General features: G+C 42.7%; 1 protein-coding gene across 3 annotated transcripts; it reads right to left on the bottom strand.

The window, feature by feature from the left end:
• Nucleotides 1-4713: 4713 nt before the first annotated feature.
• LOC125429366 (kinetochore-associated protein DSN1 homolog) lies at nt 4714-18455 on the bottom strand. 3 transcript variants are annotated; one of them, XM_048490433.1, is made up of 7 exons: nt 18102-18455; nt 16389-16701; nt 13149-13222; nt 9258-9330; nt 7622-7681; nt 6179-6250; nt 4714-4855 (listed from the first exon to the last, which is right to left on the bottom strand). In XM_048490433.1, exons 2-5 carry the CDS (start codon nt 16675-16677, stop codon nt 7659-7661), a joined length of 459 nt encoding a protein of 152 aa, XP_048346390.1. In that variant the 5' UTR covers nt 16678-16701; nt 18102-18455; the 3' UTR covers nt 4714-4855; nt 6179-6250; nt 7622-7658. The 3 variants fall into 3 exon arrangements, with proteins under 3 accessions (XP_048346390.1, XP_048346389.1, XP_048346388.1); XM_048490432.1 differs by having other exon boundaries at nt 18106-18455; XM_048490431.1 differs by lacking the exon at nt 18102-18455 and adding an exon at nt 17874-17992.
• Between the last annotated feature and the right edge of the window lie 377 nt (nt 18456-18832).

Genomic DNA, 18832 nt, shown 5'->3' with positions numbered 1-18832 from the left:
ACCATGTCAAGGAAGACTCCACAGTCCCCTTCTACTTGAATTGCTTATTGATTCAATACACTCATAGAAACTTCTTCTTTTTTGTAGTTTATTACATATAACAGGCAAGCTTACAAGTTGCTCTAACGAATTAACCAAAGGGGAAAAAAAAAAAAAAACCTCAGGAAAAAAAACGAACTGGGCTTCCGCTTCAGTTAAACCCTCACTCCTAACTGCCCTTCCTGTGTTCTGAGCCACATCCTCCAACTGACACTTTCAGAATGTTCCTGAACACCCACAAAACTTAAATAACACGGATTATACATCGCAGATCAGGAACGGCTGCATTTTCCTGGACCCTAACAAAGATCTGGACAGAATCTCGAACTCTCTATGACAACTAAAATTATTATCATGGAATTTGCATGGATGGTTTAATAAGATACATGATCCTGAATTGTTATTATTTTTGAAAGAATTTGATTTGATATTCTTACAGGAAACTTGGGTCCATGAATCAGCTAGTTTGGAACTTCAGGGTTACAAAGCTCTCACTATCCCAGCAATTAAATCTGCGCCAAAGGGAAGGGGAAGTGGGGGTCTTGCTGCCTTAATATCGGTTGATTTAAGGATTGAAATATGTCTCCTGGAGAGTTTTAATGACAATTATATACAGGTCATTCAATTGAAGGGTCAGCATTTTGGAATTTGGTTGTGTTTTAACATTTATATCCCGCCTGTGAATTCCAAGTATAGGAAAAATGGGAAAATATGGGAACAACTATCACAGGCTCTGGAAAATGCAACTTCCTTATATCCAACAGCGAAGATATTTATTTGCGGAGATTTTAATGCTAGGATAGGTCCAGGGCAATACAAACCGATCTCGGGAATTGATGCACAAGTAGCTGATAACGCTCTTCTCTTAGATCGTTGTGCCCAAGATCAAATTATAAACAAAGCAGGGCTTGAACTTGTGGAGCTGTTCTCCTTGTATAGCTTAAGTATTTTGCATGGTACAAAGTTTGATTCGTCAGGAGGTGGGTTCACTTTCTTGTCATCTATTTCTGCAAGCACCATTGACTATATAGCAGTATCACCTGATTTAATACCTCAAGTTCAGGAGTTTGCAGTGTTGGACCGAATAGAGAGTGACCATTTCCCCATGAAATTAATAGTTGGTCTTAATAAAAAAAAATTGCTAACTCCAAACTATGAGACCAAAGAAAATGCATTTCCATGTACCCGTAGACGAAAATGGTCCGAACAGCTCATGACTGAAGTAGCCACGGCGCTAAGCAGTGAGGCCTTTGAGTCCAAAAGGCTGAATATAATAAACTCAGAGCTAAGTGTGATGGAAGAATATGATGAGATAATCAATGGCCTCAAACCGATACTTGTTTACTCTAATGCTCCAACACAATATAAGCCTGCCCATAAGGGCTGGTTTGACCAGGAGTGCAGAGCACTAAAGAGGAAATTAAATAATAATTTAAAACTTTTACGGCACGGCAAGGATATAGACAGAAATTCCCAAATACTCATACTAAGATCACAGTATAAAGCTTTAATTAGGCAGAAGAAAAAAGCATATTCTAGATGCCAATGGGAAGCACTGGCCCAAGCCGTGACCGAGAAAAACGAAGCACATTTTTGGGCTCTGGTCTCATCTGGGATGGGTTCATGTTGCACAGTTTTAAATGCACAGATACCTGGTGATATTTGGTTTAAGCATTTCTCCCAAATTTTCGATTCCTCCTTGATCCCTAAGTTACTTCCAGACTTAACAAGAAAGGGTGCCCTTGATGACTTGCGCCTATCTCCAAATTGGCCTCCAGTAAGGGAGAAAGAAATAGAGAACTTGATCAGTTCTATTAAAACCGGGAAGGCTCCCGGTGAAGATCTGATTCCGAATGATGTGTTCAAAACATTTCCATCTTGGTGGGTACCAATTCTTGCCAAACTTTTCACTCAGATTAACAATACTGGCAGTTTTCCCAGTGGATGGAAAACCAGCATAATTGTCCCTATACATAAAAAAGGAGACAAAAATGACCCAAAGAACTATCGCCCAATAAGCCTATTGAACACTGCCTCTAAAATATATGGTAAATATCTCCTTGGAAAATTAGAAGATTGGGAAATTGAGAATCACATATTACACCCACAACAGGCAGGATTTAGGAAGGGACAAGCTACAGTTGACCACTGCCTTGTACTATATCAATTAGCTCATTCAGCCATAAGAGGCCCAACGAAAGCCTTATATACGGCATTTGTTGATTTGGCCTCTGCTTTTGATTCAGTATGTAGAGAAAGACTCTGGTGGAAATTGCTGAACACAAATATGGATAAACGCTTACTTTTCCTTATTAGAGAGCTGCACGAGGATACATGGATCAAAGTCAGAGTAAATACATCAGGCTCTCTAACAGATGGGTTTAGAGCAGGGAAAGGAGTCAAGCAGGGCTGTTTACTTGCCCCCATTTTATTCAATCTTTATATTAATGATATAATTCCTAAGCTGACTGGTCATGAATTTGTTGCCCCCTCGCTAGGAAAACAGAAAATTTCAATTCTGCTTTATGCAGATGATATGGCCCTAGTTTCACTTACAAGGAATGGTTTAAGGAGACTCCTATATAGTTTGGGTGAGTACTGCAGAGAGGAGGCCCTCTCCATAAACTATTCCAAAACTAAGGTAATGGTGTTCAAGAAAAGACCAAGAAAATACAGTTGGAACATCCATAATATTCCTATAGAGCAATGCAATTATTTTAAATATTTAGGTGTTACATTCAGCCCTTCACTAAATTGGAATGCCCACTTAGCAGTGGTCAAAGCAGATGCCCAAAAATCTGTTGGGGCAATATTGAGATTTTATCATACAAAAGGAGGTCATTTAGTTGATCCAGCCCTAAAAATCTTTAAAACTAAAGTTATATCTTTGTTACTGTATGCTACAGAGATTTGGGGATGGAATGTCCAAGTCCTACATAAAATAGAAACTATTCAAAACTCCTTCCTTAAACGAATTCTCCTACTCCCTAAAGGAACGCCAGCAGCCCTCCTTAGGGCAGAACTCGGTTTGCCTTCTATTAAAGCTCGAGCTGAATTGGCAATTTTGAAATACGTTAAAAAGAGTTCACTAAAACCGACTTCGTTTGGGAATCAAAGTCTGCAGATATTACTAAAGGCCTCAAAATTACATAATACCTCCCTAAATAATATATTGCTCAGTTATTCTGTTCCAGATCATTTATTCTCTTCACCAATTTTAAATCACGACCTTCGGGATTGGATATTCAAAGGAGATAACTGTATGGACAGAGATATAATTTTACATTCCAAGTTTGCTCCCTGGTATAGTCACCTTAAAAAGGATCATCATAGAGCCTCCTATCTTGCTGGCATTACTCAGTTTAAGATAAGGAAGGCTATGACAGCATTACGATTTCAAACAATGCCAACAAATTATTTAGAAGGCAGATATGCCAAAATACCAGTTGAACAACGAATTTGTATCTGCAAACAGGAAGTAGAGGATTTACCTCATTATGTTCTGAACTGCCCCCTGTACGCAGAGCCTAGGGCTAAGTTTCTGAATAGTTTCATATCCCTGTCCCAGGTATATTATGAGTCAGACAAATTATACCTTCTCCTTGCGGATTTGGATCCCTATATATCCTATAGGGTTGGCCTATTCGCCTTGGCAGCTACAAAGATTCACTCCAACAACGTAATAAAGTAAATGATCAAACCTAAATTGGTATAAGTTAGGTGGGAATACAATCTAGACATACTGTAGGGGGGAAAGTGAAAGACTTAGTGTTCACATGATGGATTTTTAGTGAATTTTTTTTTTCTTTTTCTTACCTGTTGGAATAACAAGTTGGCTCAGAAGTTTTAATGTAATAATATTGTAATATTGTAATGGCCTATGGCTTTCAATAAAATTGATTGATTGACTATCACTTGTCTTCATTTTGACTGAGCACTCTCCAGCAAAAACTCCCAGCTACCAGGATCATATGACTGGACTTGGTAAACACCAATTTTGGGGACTCATATACATTCTGAATACTTTGGCATGCACAGAAACCCCAGGGAAGGGGTTAGCTGCTAATTTTGTCCACAGTTGGGACAGTAAGGGGGCAGGCTGAACCTCAGTCAATGGCAGCCTCATTTGTGGAACCTCAGGCTTCTACCTTTAGTGTTCTTGAATACACCAAGGATTCTGCAAACATCTCACCAGGACTATACCAAAGTTCAAACTAGACCATCCTGTGATTCTATTCAGCAAGACTGAACAGTCTGAGAATCCCAGCTCTCATTTTTAGGTGTGATTTGTCTAATATTGCAGAGAACAGCCTGAATGTAAATTGTAGCTTTTGCAGGTTAGGGGAGAAGTTTCAGTTTGCTGCTGGTAAATCTCCCATCAGCTGGTGCAGAAGGGAGGGGACCCAAGGGATACCCTACCCCTGGTGGATGTCTGGGAACCCTACTCCACACAAAACACTGCATACAATTCATCTGATAGTTAACAATCATATATCTCACAAAAAATTGCTCCATCTGACTAAGAACTTTGACTAATGAAAACTCGTACTTTGGAAAATGTTCTTGATCTTCAAAGCGCTACTGGACTCAAAATCTGTTCATCTCAACTTGTGATTCTGCATTTCAGTGGCAACAGTTCTGGTTCTCATTCCAGCTTCTGTTACTTACCACTAGCTCCATGGAGTCAAAGACCTCTCTTTGAGAGTCCAGTATTTTCTGGTAGTTTGGCTTGGTTTGCAGCACATGGGCCTGCGATGTTTCAAGGCAGCTAACAGGCTCCTATGGCACCAGCCTCAGCTTGCACTGCTGCAGTTGACTTGGAGACAAAAGGCACAAGTTTCAACAGCTACTGGCACCTCTACGGTTCCCCTTGGAGGGCGGACTCAGGCAGCAGTGGCATTGGTCCAAGAGATTTTAGGCCACACCCATCATTTCCTCCCATGCTGTCACCAGCTGGGAGCAAGATGGATTGTGGTGGCCCAAGGGAACTGGCCCTGGCTTTGAGTGTTCAGTGAGTTTCACTTATAGTATCTCATTAATCCTGAATAAATAGCAGCCTGAATAGTGCAGACTAGTCTGAGCTTGTGAAACTCAGAACATAAGTAAGGTAAGCCACAGTTGCTACTTAGATGGGAGAGATCATTTAGGACAGGGGTCTGCAGACCGTAAGGCTTTCCAGACTCATGGACTACACTTCCCATCAGCCCCACTTCCCAATTGGCCATGCTGGCAGGGGCTGATGTGATTTGTATTCCATGAACATCTGGAGAGCTGTAGGTTGCAGACCCCTGACCTAAGAAGTCCAGAGTCAGGCAATGGCAAATTGCCTTGAAAAAAACCCCAATATGAGGTGACTACTTCTGAGATTCCATGACCTGAAGCTGTGACTTGATAGCACTTAATTATTATTAATCCATACAGCAAGTCAGAGTCAGGCAAGTCCAGAGTCAGTAAACTGAGTACCTATATATCAGGTGCGACTACTTCTGAGATTCCATGACCTAGTCGTGACTTGATAACACTTAATTATTATTAATCCATATGGCAAGTCAGCCTCACCACCCCTACATGCTGTAGATGAACAGCTAAGGCCAAGAGAATATGGCTTCCTTCAGTTCTATAAACCAGTACTCCGTGAAGAATAAACCACATTTTTATACTAGCTTACTTTGTATATCGCTATAAGTATGTACAGCAAATAGATGGGGAAATGGCATGACAAATTTCATTTATACAGAAATTCTCTGAACCAAAAAAAGAAAATATACAACAGGTAAGCCAAAGTTTGGACAGCTTCATTGCTTATCACTCTTGTAATCCAATCTGGCTGGACTTAAAAAATAGACATATCAATGCATAACTCCTAATTCATAATTGTGACTAAAATGAATACTCTTATCAAAAAAAAAAATAACATAGGACAGCTACCAAAATTCCTGAAGTTTGTTTTAAAAGTGAGAGAGGAAGCATTCATGGTTAATTTCTCATAATGGATGAACATCTTAAACTATAGGAAAACCTAAATACACAAAGTGTTAATGCTTACAACCTCTAGATTACTTCCACAGTGGTGTTCTTAACCCTTGGTACCTCAATCAATTAGCTTTGCCTCAAAAATATGAAGGATTAACAATCTAACCTTGAGATTTCCTCAGCATTCCTTTGGTAAGACCAAAGCAATTGATCCCAAGCTTGATTCTCTTCAGAGAGCCTGTGGAATGAATGGCAAAAGACCAAATTCAAGGCATGATAGACAATACAAAGTTATCTGAGAACCCAAACTGGGTTTACACATGCAATGCATAGAAGACTGTCTAGGTCTAGGACTTTGCTAACTGGCTTGCAAAACAGCTGTAGGCTTTTGCTCTGGGTGAGACATACCAGGTGGTTTTTTGTGTGAGAATACTTCTGGTTTAACTACTGAGACCAGTGCTGGCAGAATATGGTCACAATCCCTCCATGGTGCAACACCCTTCTTCCTTTTCCTGAACGCCAATTTCATACTTCAATGGCACTTCCAACACAATCTAGGGCCAGGAGTTGCCAATGTGGTGTCTGTGGGAGGCATAGCACCCAACGACATCTTTTTTTGGCACCCACCGAAAAAGTATTTTTAAAAAGGAGGTGGGGACTTCTGACTGGCCATGGTAGATCTGATTGGCTGTGCAATAAAAACACTTTCAGTGGCAACTGCCACCACAGTGTGTTTTCTTCTCTCAACCCTCTTTCCCAGTGTATCTAATTACCCCTCCACTTCATCTTATTCTTCCTTTGTGTGTACGGCTTTACCTACTGCGGCAGCCATTTTGAAGGTGTGCCCACCACCCTATGTCAGAATTCCAAAGGTGTCTTCAGACTCAGAAGGGTTGGGGATCCTTAATCTAAGTAATACTACCTAAGTCAGCTGTTTCCCAGCTATTTTCAGCCTTGGGGCACCTCTCAAATTCTGACATGGCAAAGTGGTCACAGGCAAAAATGGCTGCCAGTTACTTTCAATCACACAGTAAAGACCTCAAAAGCTGCACTGACTCAAAACAACATTTCCCCAAAAAATCTGCATGCTAACCAACCAAACCTCCAACAGTCACCAACCAGAAACCTTGATGGGCAGAAGCCCCCCTTTAAAAAAAAACACTTTGCAGGCATCAAGGAAGCTGTCACCGGCATCAAGGTGCCCATAGGCATGATGCTGGAGAACCCCGACCTAGACTAGAACTGAAAGGCTTGAGTAGAGAAATTTTGCATCACAGGGAAACAAAGATAAGCCAGCTGCCCATTTCTTAGCTCTGGTGCAGACTGGCAGAGTTATGTCTGCAGTGGGAATAGGAACTGCTACAGAAGTCTTAGCGGACTACTGTAGTGACTCATGCCAGCATTCAAAGCAAAGACAAGGAGAAAACACAATAATGCACCTTCAGTAGGCCTTCAACCAAACATCTTCTGCAGTTTTAAGGGAAAGCAAGAATTGCAGAATTTTACTATGCTACAAAGTTATAAGAAAGTCCAGGCATCAATATCCCTATGTTTAATTTCCTTTAATGTTCATAATATTACAAACACCAGCTGACTCATGCTTTCTTACCTGGATATATTCTCCTTCAAGGTAGTCAATCTTGTGTTTAAAGCAGGATCTGATGAATCGCTAAAATACAGAAAAGCTTAAAATGGTTATAACAGTAAGGCAGAGGAAATTTCAATAATCTTCATGCATGTTCTAATCTAAGCAAGCATCCTGATTCCTTAGAAGGCCACCTGCACAGTCTCTCTTCCAGACCCTCAAGCAGGTTTCGCATTGGACACATTTAGATTCAACAGTGCATAGGATTAGGGTCAACTTCTTCGCATCTCACTCACTTCTATCAAGGGAGAAAGGGCAACTACACCGTGCCAGTCCCATTTGGAATGTTTAAAAGTCAGTAAGGCAAGACAGAGCAGACATTGTTTTTTAATTCAACAATTGGACTAGAGTAACTTCTAACAGAAAGTAGTCATTATCCTTCATTCATCAAAGCACCTTTGAAAACCTCCATCTAGGTCCAGCTTCTTTGTGCAGCACCTCAGTTTTTCGGAAAAACTCGCCTGGAAAGTGGGAGGAAGAGGAAAAGCAGAAATTTGGAGTCTACATGGCACCAACGCTGAGGTGCTTACAGAAGCAAACTTTGCCTTGTGAATAACCATGCTAAGAAGCCTTCACTGCTATGCCATTCGTTGGCCCTGCAGGGCATCTGATTAGCCACCACATGTTGGAGTTGACGGACTGTTTGTCTTGTACCACTCTTTATGACTCCTCCCATTAGTTTGCTATCATTCCCCCACCCCAGATTCAGCTTTGAGAGTCAGGTAGACTGTCAGGAAATCACAGGAGAGGGGAAAGCCGAAGTCTGCAGTGGGATGAAGGGAACCTTACTGAAAACAGCTATTGTATACCCTTAACCGAAGAACGGTACACTCTTATCTGGGATGGCCATCCTCTTCCACCGAACGCGCAGCTTCGGGAGGGATGCACATGGAGTGGTGAGGGAGGTAGGGGACACCTGCCTAGCCAGCCAGATCAGCCGAATCAACCCTGGCGATCAATGGGGTGACAGATGTCGCAGCCAGATCGCCCTCACATCCAACTGAAAACAGCCTACTTGTTTTCTCATGGGAAGAAGTACACTCCACAAGTGGAACAAGGGGTTAGAAAAAAGGAATTTCAGACTATTTACTTTAGGACATATCTCCGATTGAATAAACAGTTTGCTTTTAGGTGTATACCAGGGATTCTTCAGCAAAATGAGTAAAAGCAAGAAAGCTTCCTTTAAAGATACTGACCAACTCTACAACATATGGCCACAAGGATGCAAGTGGTATATTCTAGGGAGTACTGAGAGCTCACCTAAAGTGACAATGAGGTAAAGGCCTCTTTGGTTCCACTAGAAAAACCACTGTTGGGAAAGGCTAGAGCCTGAAAACCTGGAAAGCCACTGCCAGAGTAGATCCTAGAATATGGCTTAGAACACTCTCTACACAGTACAATGTGCAGAAGATTTCATGACAGATACTAAGGAGACCCTTGATAAACAAGTTCACATGAAAAGCATATCTAGACGGTTGAGCGGATTTTTAGACTGCTATGTCCCAGTTTCCTAATAGGCTCTGGTTCAACTGAAATGGACACTGACCCAATTCTTAGAACACTCTTTCTGCTATGCGACAGCAGAACACAACACACCTACCTTTCCGTTCAAAGGTTTCAGGATTAAACCCTTCAGTATGTTGTAAGGAATCCTTAAACTTCTGGGCAGCATACTGCAGGGATAGAGAGAAGATAAAACAGACATACTTAGGAGCATTTAGTTTTTATATTATGCACAGTGTCCCCAACACAAACAAACTGTAGTACTGTTAGGAAAGTTATATAATTGTTAGAACAAGAAGGTACCAAAGACCAGAAGGACTAAAAATGCAGCACAATGGCTTGGTATCAGCATGGTGAATACCAGTGTTCCGAAGGACCCAAACCAGACAGCAGTCTGAGAGACCAAGGCTGCATAAGATGACCTCTTCTCACGTGGGGAGGCTTTTAAATAAAATTAGTGCCACATAGCAACCAGCGGTTCAGTTATGGGACACAGCTCTCTTTTGGGTGTTGTACACAGCACTTTAGCTAGCTGTGTTAGGACTTCCTTTTGAAAACAATATTATAGAAAATAGAAAATTCTGTAGAAAATTCTCCCACACCTCAATATCCACAGGCCTTAAAAACTGCTTTAAGGGACCCTGCCGTGGACTGTCAGGTGGCCATCCCTGGTCTACATTTTCAGCAGCCAGTTGAAACATCTAGGCCAGGGGTTAGTAATCAGACTCTCCAGAGGTCCCATGGACTGGTTTCCATCAGCCCCTGCCAGCATGGCCAATGGGGCTGCTGGGAATTGTAGTCCATGAACATCTGGAGAGCCACAGGTTGCAGACCCCTGATTCAGGGCTGAGTGTTTTCTCTCTCTCATGATGTAGTGGGTATTGTAGCCTGAGTGTGGGCAAGTGGGTGCAGGTGACTGAGGGCAAAAGCCTGGGGGTGCTTTGGCCTCTGGATTACATATATTGTAGGATTAGTATTTTATTTGCATTAGCCATAGGCCATCACAATACATATATAAAACAAATGTTAAAAGACATATACCGGTGAATTCACAAATAAACTACATACTCAAGGATAAAGTCTTTTTTTTTCCGCTGAATTAAAAGTGTCCAGAATAAAACCGAAAAATATTATACCACCATTTTACTTCTGTTAAATATTGCGTAATACAATGGCTCTCCTCAACCTTCCTAATGCCGCTGCATCTCTTTAATACAGTTCCTCATGTTGTGGTGACCCCCAACCTTAACATTTATCCATTTTACAGATGGAGAACACTGATGCAGAGAGTTCCTCTTTAGGCTTAATTCCCGTGAAAGAGTCGCTCAACCCCCAAAGGGGTCCCGACCCACAGGTTGAGAAACTTCACTGGTATATCACAATAAGCATATCTCATTACCAACTGCCTATATCAACAGCTTTCCACCACCATGGCCAGCTGGTAGACATCAACTCAGGATGGCCATCAAGTTGTTTTTAAAACTGTGCTTACAACTTTGTTCAAAGTATTTTTTTTGGTAAGCAACTTCGGGTTCCCTTTTGGGAAACAACAGGAAAAAATATACTGAATCACTGTGGGCCAAAACCGTGACGCTAACATTAATGGTTCAGTAGCTCCATTCTCAAAACAGACCTCATTGTACATAGCGCATTTCTGAGCTGCCAGTCAGAATAGTCAAGCACTAACAGTTAAGAATGGTTACAAGCATAAAAAAATGAGGTAACTTCAAGATAGGACAGAGGCAGACAACTACTGTATATACTCGTGTAGAGGTTTCACTTTTCGTGCCAATATTTTTATGCTGAAAAAGCCCTCCTCAGCTTACACATTCAGGTCAGCTTATACTCGAGTATATACAGTATTTATATACAGCTGTATGTGCCCTAGTCTGTGCTGGGATAACCTCACACCAGCTAAGTAGCTGAAGCTCTGTTTGTGTATCATCCCAGGGTCTGCCATTAGGGGGAGCTAAAGAGGTCAGATTTTCCGTACAAGTAAGGAAGGAAAGGCTCCAGTTCCTCAGAATTCAGCAGAGTTCAGTTGTTATGCGACTGCATTTCAATATTTCAGGTATGAGAATGTTTGTATTAATGCTAAGAAGGGGATATTGTGCTTTGGCGGCTTCGATTGACTATTAGTTTTAATTTTGATTTCTTATTATAAAATGTTATAATGGGCTTCTTATAGAAAATATTATTTTCCTCAGAATTGTTAAGAGGCCTATAGCTGGAGCCAGTCAACTTCACAGAGTTTAGTTGTTATGAACTGTTTTTGCATGAAGCTTCTAGGGCTACCCTTTGAAGGCTTTGACAATAAGGAGAGAGGACTTCAGCAAAGAACAGCAAAGCTGCAAGTCCATCAACAGTGCCATTATGCATGACACAGCTAGAGAAAAAAACTGTAAAGGACTGAGACTCTCGTGGTTAGTCTGTTTTGCATAGCAGGTCAGAACCGTTATATGTTGATTATTGCTTCTTGCATTGGTTTGCCATATTTCATTGTTAGTACGTTACCACTACTGTTTGGCGAAACATGAAGCCAGTTTAAAAGTTTCTTTTGTTGTAAGTCTGGTGAATATGAAGGGTCGCGAAGGTGGGATCATCACACTGTCAGCTACTCTTGAACTCCTTTTCCATTTCTGATAAAATTCCTCTTCAAATCTAAGTTAAGCTACATTTGCACATACAGATGAGGAGGAAAGCAATTCTAAGTTTTGAAGGATTTTAACTCTTGTGTTTTTAGCTTGGCTGCTGATTGAGTTAAGGTTTCCTTTTGTAATTCTTTTTAAAGTTATTATTAAGGCCATATTGTTTTTGTTGACCCTCTTTTCCAATTTTTATATAGAGCTAGTTTACTGTTTTTCTTTGAAATATTCAAAAACATGTAACCTACTGATGCCTCAATTAATGTAATTTTATTGGTACCTAATTTTATTTTTGAAATTTACCAGTAGCTGCTGCATTTCCTACCCTAGGCTTATACTCAAGTCAATAAGTTTTCCCAGTTTTTTGGGGTAAAATCTGGTGGCTTATATTCGGGACATTTTATACTCGAGTATATACGGTAGATACTTCTATAGCACCATCAATGTAAAAGGTATAGTTGCATGAGAATATTTCTACAAGAATGTATAAGGAAGGCCTAAATGAGAGAAAAACAAAAATGTCAATTAAAAGCTTCAGTAGTAGAAGGAGCTCAAAAGGTTTGCTTCGGGTTGTACATCTAATTCTTGAACTTGCTACCAAGCACTGATTTTAAAAAAAAATTCAGAAAGGGGAGATATTTCTACACATTTAGGGAAACAAGGATCACACACAAAAAAAAAAAAAATCAAAGTGGGCTTACATTATATCTTCTGATATAAGTCAGAATATGTTTAAACTCCAATAATAGTGGAATTGAATTCTTATAGGCTAGGTTGAATACACGGCAACACACAAGAAAATTTTACAAATGAATATGCTAATCTATTATTTATTTATTAATTAAATTTATAGGCCGCCTCATCCCCGAAGGGGATGTTTTGCATGTGTTCTAAGACTAAATCATTAAAGCAAAAAACTAGATACAATCTGAATTATGACAAAATGCTTTACTTTTTAATCCAAAGTGGTTTTGTTTGATCATATGAAAGACAATGATTAGTGATGAATTTATTGTCTACTTTAGAAGGGTGTGCTATTTTTCCTTGAGGGAAAGGACTCTTCCTTCATATACTGTTTTATAGAAGGTTTGTCATCTAATTTTGGACTAAATCGATGTGAAATCTAAGGAAAAGAAGAACGAATACAAGTAGATCTTGAAGTACTGCATTTATTAGTCATCTCTTTATCAAGTGCTAGGGTGACTTAAATGACTCGGTACTAAAACAACATGCACTATGGAAACCAAGCATATTAGGGTTTTTAAACAAAACCATGTGGTTGAATATAACTATTAAAGAGAAGGAAGGCTACAGCAGAGAGCACCTGAAGTTCCCAACCTTACCTGAAAACTGGAAAGGAGAAGCTGTGCCATCCTGTCCTTTTCTGGCAAGTCCAGGCTGATTGCTTTACTCAGTTCTGAAAATTAAGTAAAATTCTATTGAAATTCCTAGGCTATTAGCTGGACATTTAAACTGTCTATTTTAGAAGCAGTTCTGGTGGTGCAAGTGAAATCCGGCAGTCACCTGTACAAATGATAACTAGTTGCTAATCTGAGTTTGTCCACTCCAAAAACAGGTTTCCAAATTATATCTTCATATCAACTTTGAGACCGCATCTTTCCATATTGCCCTCCGAGGCCCCTCCACTCATTGGAGGGGCTCCTTTTATCGGTCCCCAGCCTGAGGGATATCTAGCTTGCTTCAATAAGATTCAATAATTAGGCTTTTTTGGCCCTGGATCTGGTCTGGTGGAACAAGCTACCAGGGGATGTCAGAGCCCTGCAAGAGCTTCCACAGTTCCTGCAAGACCTCACTGTTCCACCAGACCTTTTCCATCTAGCCAGCTGGATCAGACAAATAATAGTAATCTCTTTCAGTCTTGGGGGGGAGGGGGAGAGAGGGCGGGAGGAGGAACAGGGCGAATTGGAAGGGATTATTTGCCATCTGCTTTTGTAATACTCCTGCAGTATATATTGTTATTAGACATTATTGTATTATTGTTTTAATTTTTGTATAGTTTTTATGGACTGTATTTATTGATTGTTGTGAACCGCCCTGAGCCCTGTTGGGATAAGGCAGGAGATAAATGTGAAATAAATAAAATAAAAAACTGTGTGGCTGTAAGAATATGAATAGTTCCACAGTATGCTCAAGGTGTTCATTGCTGACTTTGAGTAGTATTTCTACTTCTCCTATACCAAGAGCTTTGTTTCCACCAGAGACAGATCGATGACATCCACTTCAGGATTAATGGGAAGGGGGCCTAGGAGTCTTTCCGACACTTTTCACTCCATCACACTGAGTGGAGACTACAACAGGCAGAGGTTTGCTTTCTGGATGCCACGCTGCAACTATGCAAGTGGCGTGCCAAAGTGGACTTTATGCCAAGGAATAGCTTGCCACTCCCAGCTACCAAGCACAGCTAATCATCCATGCACAGCTAGTACCTATATTTGCTGCAGCTCTTTGGATAGAGAAAAGATTTTACATTAGGGATTCTTGAAGTTACTCTTCAGGGGAAATGATCAACAATGACAGCCTTGTTCCCAGTAGCTGTCTACTGCAGACCATATACCAGGACACCATATGACATCTATATCTTTAAGCTAAAACCTCTGGCAAAAAAATGTACAGTCTATCCTCCTGGTAAATAACCTTTCCTTCTCAATTGTCCTCAAGTGCTGGTTTCATGGATTTACTGTTCTGTAGTTCAGTGGCACCCTGACCTGAATGGTCTAGGCCAGTGGTGGCGAACCTATGGCACGGGTGCCAGAGGTGGCACTCAGAGCCCTCTCCGTGGGCACGCGCCAACAGAGTGCCCCCCCCCCCCACATCTAGGCTGGCCTGGGCCACTGGGCTCGATTATTAGCATTAAACTTAAGACCTAGTTTTGGGGAAGCAGTGTAGGTAATCCTGTTAAGCACTGTTAAACCCCACTGATTTTCATGCGAAGAACTAAAGCGCGATCCTTTACCTGGGAGTAAGCTCGGTTGCTGTCAATGGGGCTTGCTTCTACCCTCCGAGGGTCGTGATTCACCCATTGGAAGAGTTGCACGGTTGCTTCAAAGCAAAGCCACTAACTAACAACAAGCTTACTCCTGAGTAACGCGCACCTCGGAGCCAACCATTTTTTCTAAACTAAAACCTCAGTATTCAGGTTAAATTGCCGTGTTGGCACTTTGTGATAAATAAGTGGGTTTCGGGTTGCAATTTGGGCACTCAGCCTCGAAAAGGTTCGCCATCACTGGTCTAGGCTGGCCCAATCCCATTAGATCTCCAAACCTGGATAGTGTCAGCCCTAGTCAGTGTATGGATGGGAGATCAGGATTCCTACGCAGAGGCAAACAATAACAAGCTACCTGTTTGTATCTTGCCTCAAAAACCCTACAGCAGGGGGTCTGCAACATCATGCCATAGTGTCCGCCTGCACTTTTTCTTGTACCTGCCAAGAATTTTAAGGAAGTGATTGAGACCAGATAGGGCTTTTGCCCAGTAAGGCTACTAGTTAATTATTGGAGATTTGATTGGCTATACAGATTGTTTTGAACGTTGTTTTCACAGCAGCTCCCACCACAGAACAAGGATCTACATTATGTTACTGAAGTTAAGTTGTGGCTATTGCTATGTGGTTGACTGCACTGCTTGTGGTAGCCATTTTGTTCCTGTGCCCATCGTGCCATTTCAGAATTTGAAATGTGCCCACAGGCTCAATGGCTGGAGACCCCTGCCCTACAGGGTTACCGTAAATTAGCTGTGACTTGACGGCACTTTCCAGTGGCTCTCAAACTTTGCCAAGTCCTTTTAAACTGAGTAAAGAATAGAGATCTTACACCTTCTTAAGACTAGCAGAAAGAACTACTCTAAAAGCACGTTCTCATCCTAGATCCCAGGAAGGGCAGATAGGAATATAAAGGAAAAGCATCCTACATCATTGCATGCATTACTATCAGAAATAAACTTTTTAGGATAACAGTGAACTGTCCCATTGGCTTCCAACTTTTAGTATGTGTAGCAAACAGCCAACCACTGAGACTGGGCTTTGTGGGATCTGATGCAGTTCCACAGGGCCTGTATGACAGAGCTGTTCCACCAGGAATATGGTTGAGGCAACAACAGTTTTCCCATCATTTGGATTCCCCCCCTCCCCCACATACACACTTTTCCTTTTGATACTGGACATGAGATTCTGTATACTTGCTGTCATCAGTTTTTAGATTAGGCTTTTAATACTGACTTCTATTGCTTCTGTTGTATTTATTATTAAATGCTGGAAGCCACTCTGAGTCCGTGAAGGGAAGAACAGCATACAAAACTAACTAAAATCTCGGGTCTGGTTCCAAACCTCATAACACATTGTGAAAGAACCAGAGTTCTACTGCCACTGAACCCCTGAGAAGTCCCAATCAAGTTAAGCAAACAACTTAGGGGAAAAGAGTCCCAATCAATGGAAACTTCTGTTACTTCATAAGCCTGTTTTACAGTTACATACATTTAAGGGTAGTTCATTTGGAATTCAGACCTAGAGAGCTTTGCCTATTTGGTTCTTAGCCAGCTTAATTATCAAGCTGTGCTGGGAAACCTACCAGTAATATCTGTGTGTAGAGGCGGTAGAGACTTCCGGCGATTGGAATTCTGTTTCACACTGCAGCGACTCAAGGATGGGCGTGAGGCTCGTGGGCTAGGGAGCTGCCCCAAGGAAACATCAAACGAAGTAGAAGCCTTCCCAACTTCAGGATTCATTCTGTCAGAACATGCTTTCTTAGGGCTGGGGTCACAATCATCACCCTCTTTGGGACTGGTCCTCAGGTCAGCCTGAGTATCAGATTTGGAAGTGGCTACTTCCTTTGAGTTGGAAAAACACACAACTTCCATTCTGTCCTTGCTGTGGGGGAGGCTCTGAAATAAAGGGGAAAATACTTCTTAAGAGTTCAAAATTTACAAATCAATACATTCTCAGGAATCTACTGGAACATAAAAGGTGTTTTCTTTGTAAAGCCCCAGCCATTGCAAGAAAAGGGCAAAATAAACAGCTTAAAAATAAACAGTATCACACAACATAAACAGCATCACACAACAGCAATAAATAGTCCTTTGCCTAATGCTTCGAAACCATGTGTTCCATCTTCAAAGCCCAGCTTCTTTGCTCAAGAGGAGTTCTAAACAAAAATTGCTTTTCATGGGGTGTTGTAGAAATGTCACACCCTCCCCTTATAACTTTGTATCAGACACTCGGAGGGTGGGGATAGGATCAGACACACACACTGGAAAACATTGCCTAGGTCAGGGGTCCCCAAACTACGGCCCGGGGGCCAAATGTGGCCCCCTGAAGGCATTTATCCAGCCCACCAGGCATGGCGGCGATGGCTCCATTCATGTGCAGTGGGGGCTCGAGGGAGAGGAGAAACCGGCCCCAATGGCTGTTGATTTCAATTACATGATGGCACCCCTAAATCTCCATGAATTTTCTGACCCAGAGTTGGAAATCTTACACGTGGCAACTCCTGCTCCGCCCTTCCCTCTCGGCTACTCCATGTGTTGCTCTCAGGCTTTCTGTTCTGCCTCACTCCCATTGGCATCAGCCAGGCTGGTGAATCGCTCGCTGGCTGCTAGGGAGGAAGGACCCAGGAAGATACCTAATCCTGGGTTAGATGGAATGCTTCATTGGGAAAGTTCTGCATTTTTTTTACAGGGGAAGGTATTCCACAGCCTCCCCAACAATATTTGGAGCCCACCCTGTACTTGACATACTTTGCTCACTGTTCTAAAAATAGACCACGACAGAAAGGCTGAAAGGTGAAATCAAACATTTTACAATCATTTGTGCATAGGAATTTGTTCATAGTTTTTTTTAGTCCAGCCCTCCAACAGCCTGAGGGACGGTGAACTGGCCCCCTGTTTAAAAAGTTTGGGGACCCCTGGCCTAGGTGTAACTGTTGTTCATCCCAAAACCTCTTGGCCACCTCAATACACCCAACTCCTCTGACACCAGAAAGGACCTGAGAACTCGTGACGCCACAACAGGGCAGTTACTGAGCAAAAGCCCTTTTGCTTGCCCCGCCGCCACCCACCAGCACACGAGGGAAAACACGGCTGTTCCCCAAACTCTCCGCGAAAGTCACCCGCCCTGCCGAAGCTCATCCACTTGCATTCCGCGGCTTCCGCTTGATTTAAGCCGTCCCGCCAACGCGCAGGCGCGCTAACAGCCACCCCTTAGTCCAATAACCGGCAAGGAGCGCGAAGGGCTCGAGCCCGTTTGAAATAGCTCAGGCGCATGCGTATCCGGGATCTGCGGAAACTGACTTTTTTTGTGTCAACGCGTGAAACTTGTAGGCCGTCCTTTGGATTGGTCTTTAGTGCAAGGATGTTGCGTGGATTTGGACGTTCTGGGCGGATTTTTCTCTGGACGATCGTCCAGTTACACAGAAAAGGAGCTTGGACTTTTACCCTTATTTCTAGAGTTGCCAGCTCCAGATTAGGGAATACTCGCAGGTTTTAATGGTGAAGCCTGAGGAGGACGGGAAGGGGAGGGACCTCAATATAAAGGGGGTGGGATGCCGGTAGTAGCCCGCTCCGCTCCTTCGGTGTCGTTAAAACGACGTCGAGGGGGCGGGGAGGAAGGGGGCTACTGCCGGCGTAGTTATATCGATCCTCCCTGTCGTTATAACGACACCGGGGGGGAGGGGGCTGCTGCCGGTGGTGCCGTTTTGGAAAGGGGAGGGCAGCCCACGGAGGCGGGGCTTGGCCTCCGTCGGAAGCCAAGTATGGAAGCCCCTCCCCGGCGCCTCCTGGCCAATGGCCGCGCCTTTCGCCCGAGACAGCGCGCCGGTTGGGCTGCCGCCCTTCCTCCTCCCGCTTGATTGGCCGGCGAGGCCAGAAAGGCGGAAGCGTCCAACCGGCCCGTAAGCGAAGCGGCCGGCGAGGAGGAAGGGGCCCTTCTGCAGGGAATTCTGCTGCTGGAGGTTCGTCGTCGTCGCTGAGGGGACTCTGGCTGCCCCCCCCTCGCTAGCCCTGATGGACGGGGAGGGGC

This window comes from Sphaerodactylus townsendi, linkage group LG03 (genome assembly GCF_021028975.2).
Source record: "Sphaerodactylus townsendi isolate TG3544 linkage group LG03, MPM_Stown_v2.3, whole genome shotgun sequence".
Lineage (NCBI taxonomy): Eukaryota > Metazoa > Chordata > Lepidosauria > Squamata > Sphaerodactylidae > Sphaerodactylus > Sphaerodactylus townsendi.
Note: the sequence above shows the minus strand (reverse complement) of the source record. Positions and strands in the feature narration are given on the sequence as shown.

Excerpts from the sequence above, each read along its gene's own strand:
- LOC125429366 (XM_048490433.1), bottom strand. The coding sequence starts at position 16,677 with ATGGAAGTTGTGTGTTTTTCCAACTCAAAGGAAGTAGCCACTTCCAAA. Across the intron at positions 13,223-16,388 it reads TCTACACACAGATATTACTG|AACTGAGTAAAGCAATCAGC; the intron begins GTAGGTTTCCCA and ends CTTAATTTTCAG. Across the intron at positions 9,331-13,148 it reads TTCTCCTTTCCAGTTTTCAG|TATGCTGCCCAGAAGTTTAA; the intron begins GTAAGGTTGGGA and ends CTATCCCTGCAG.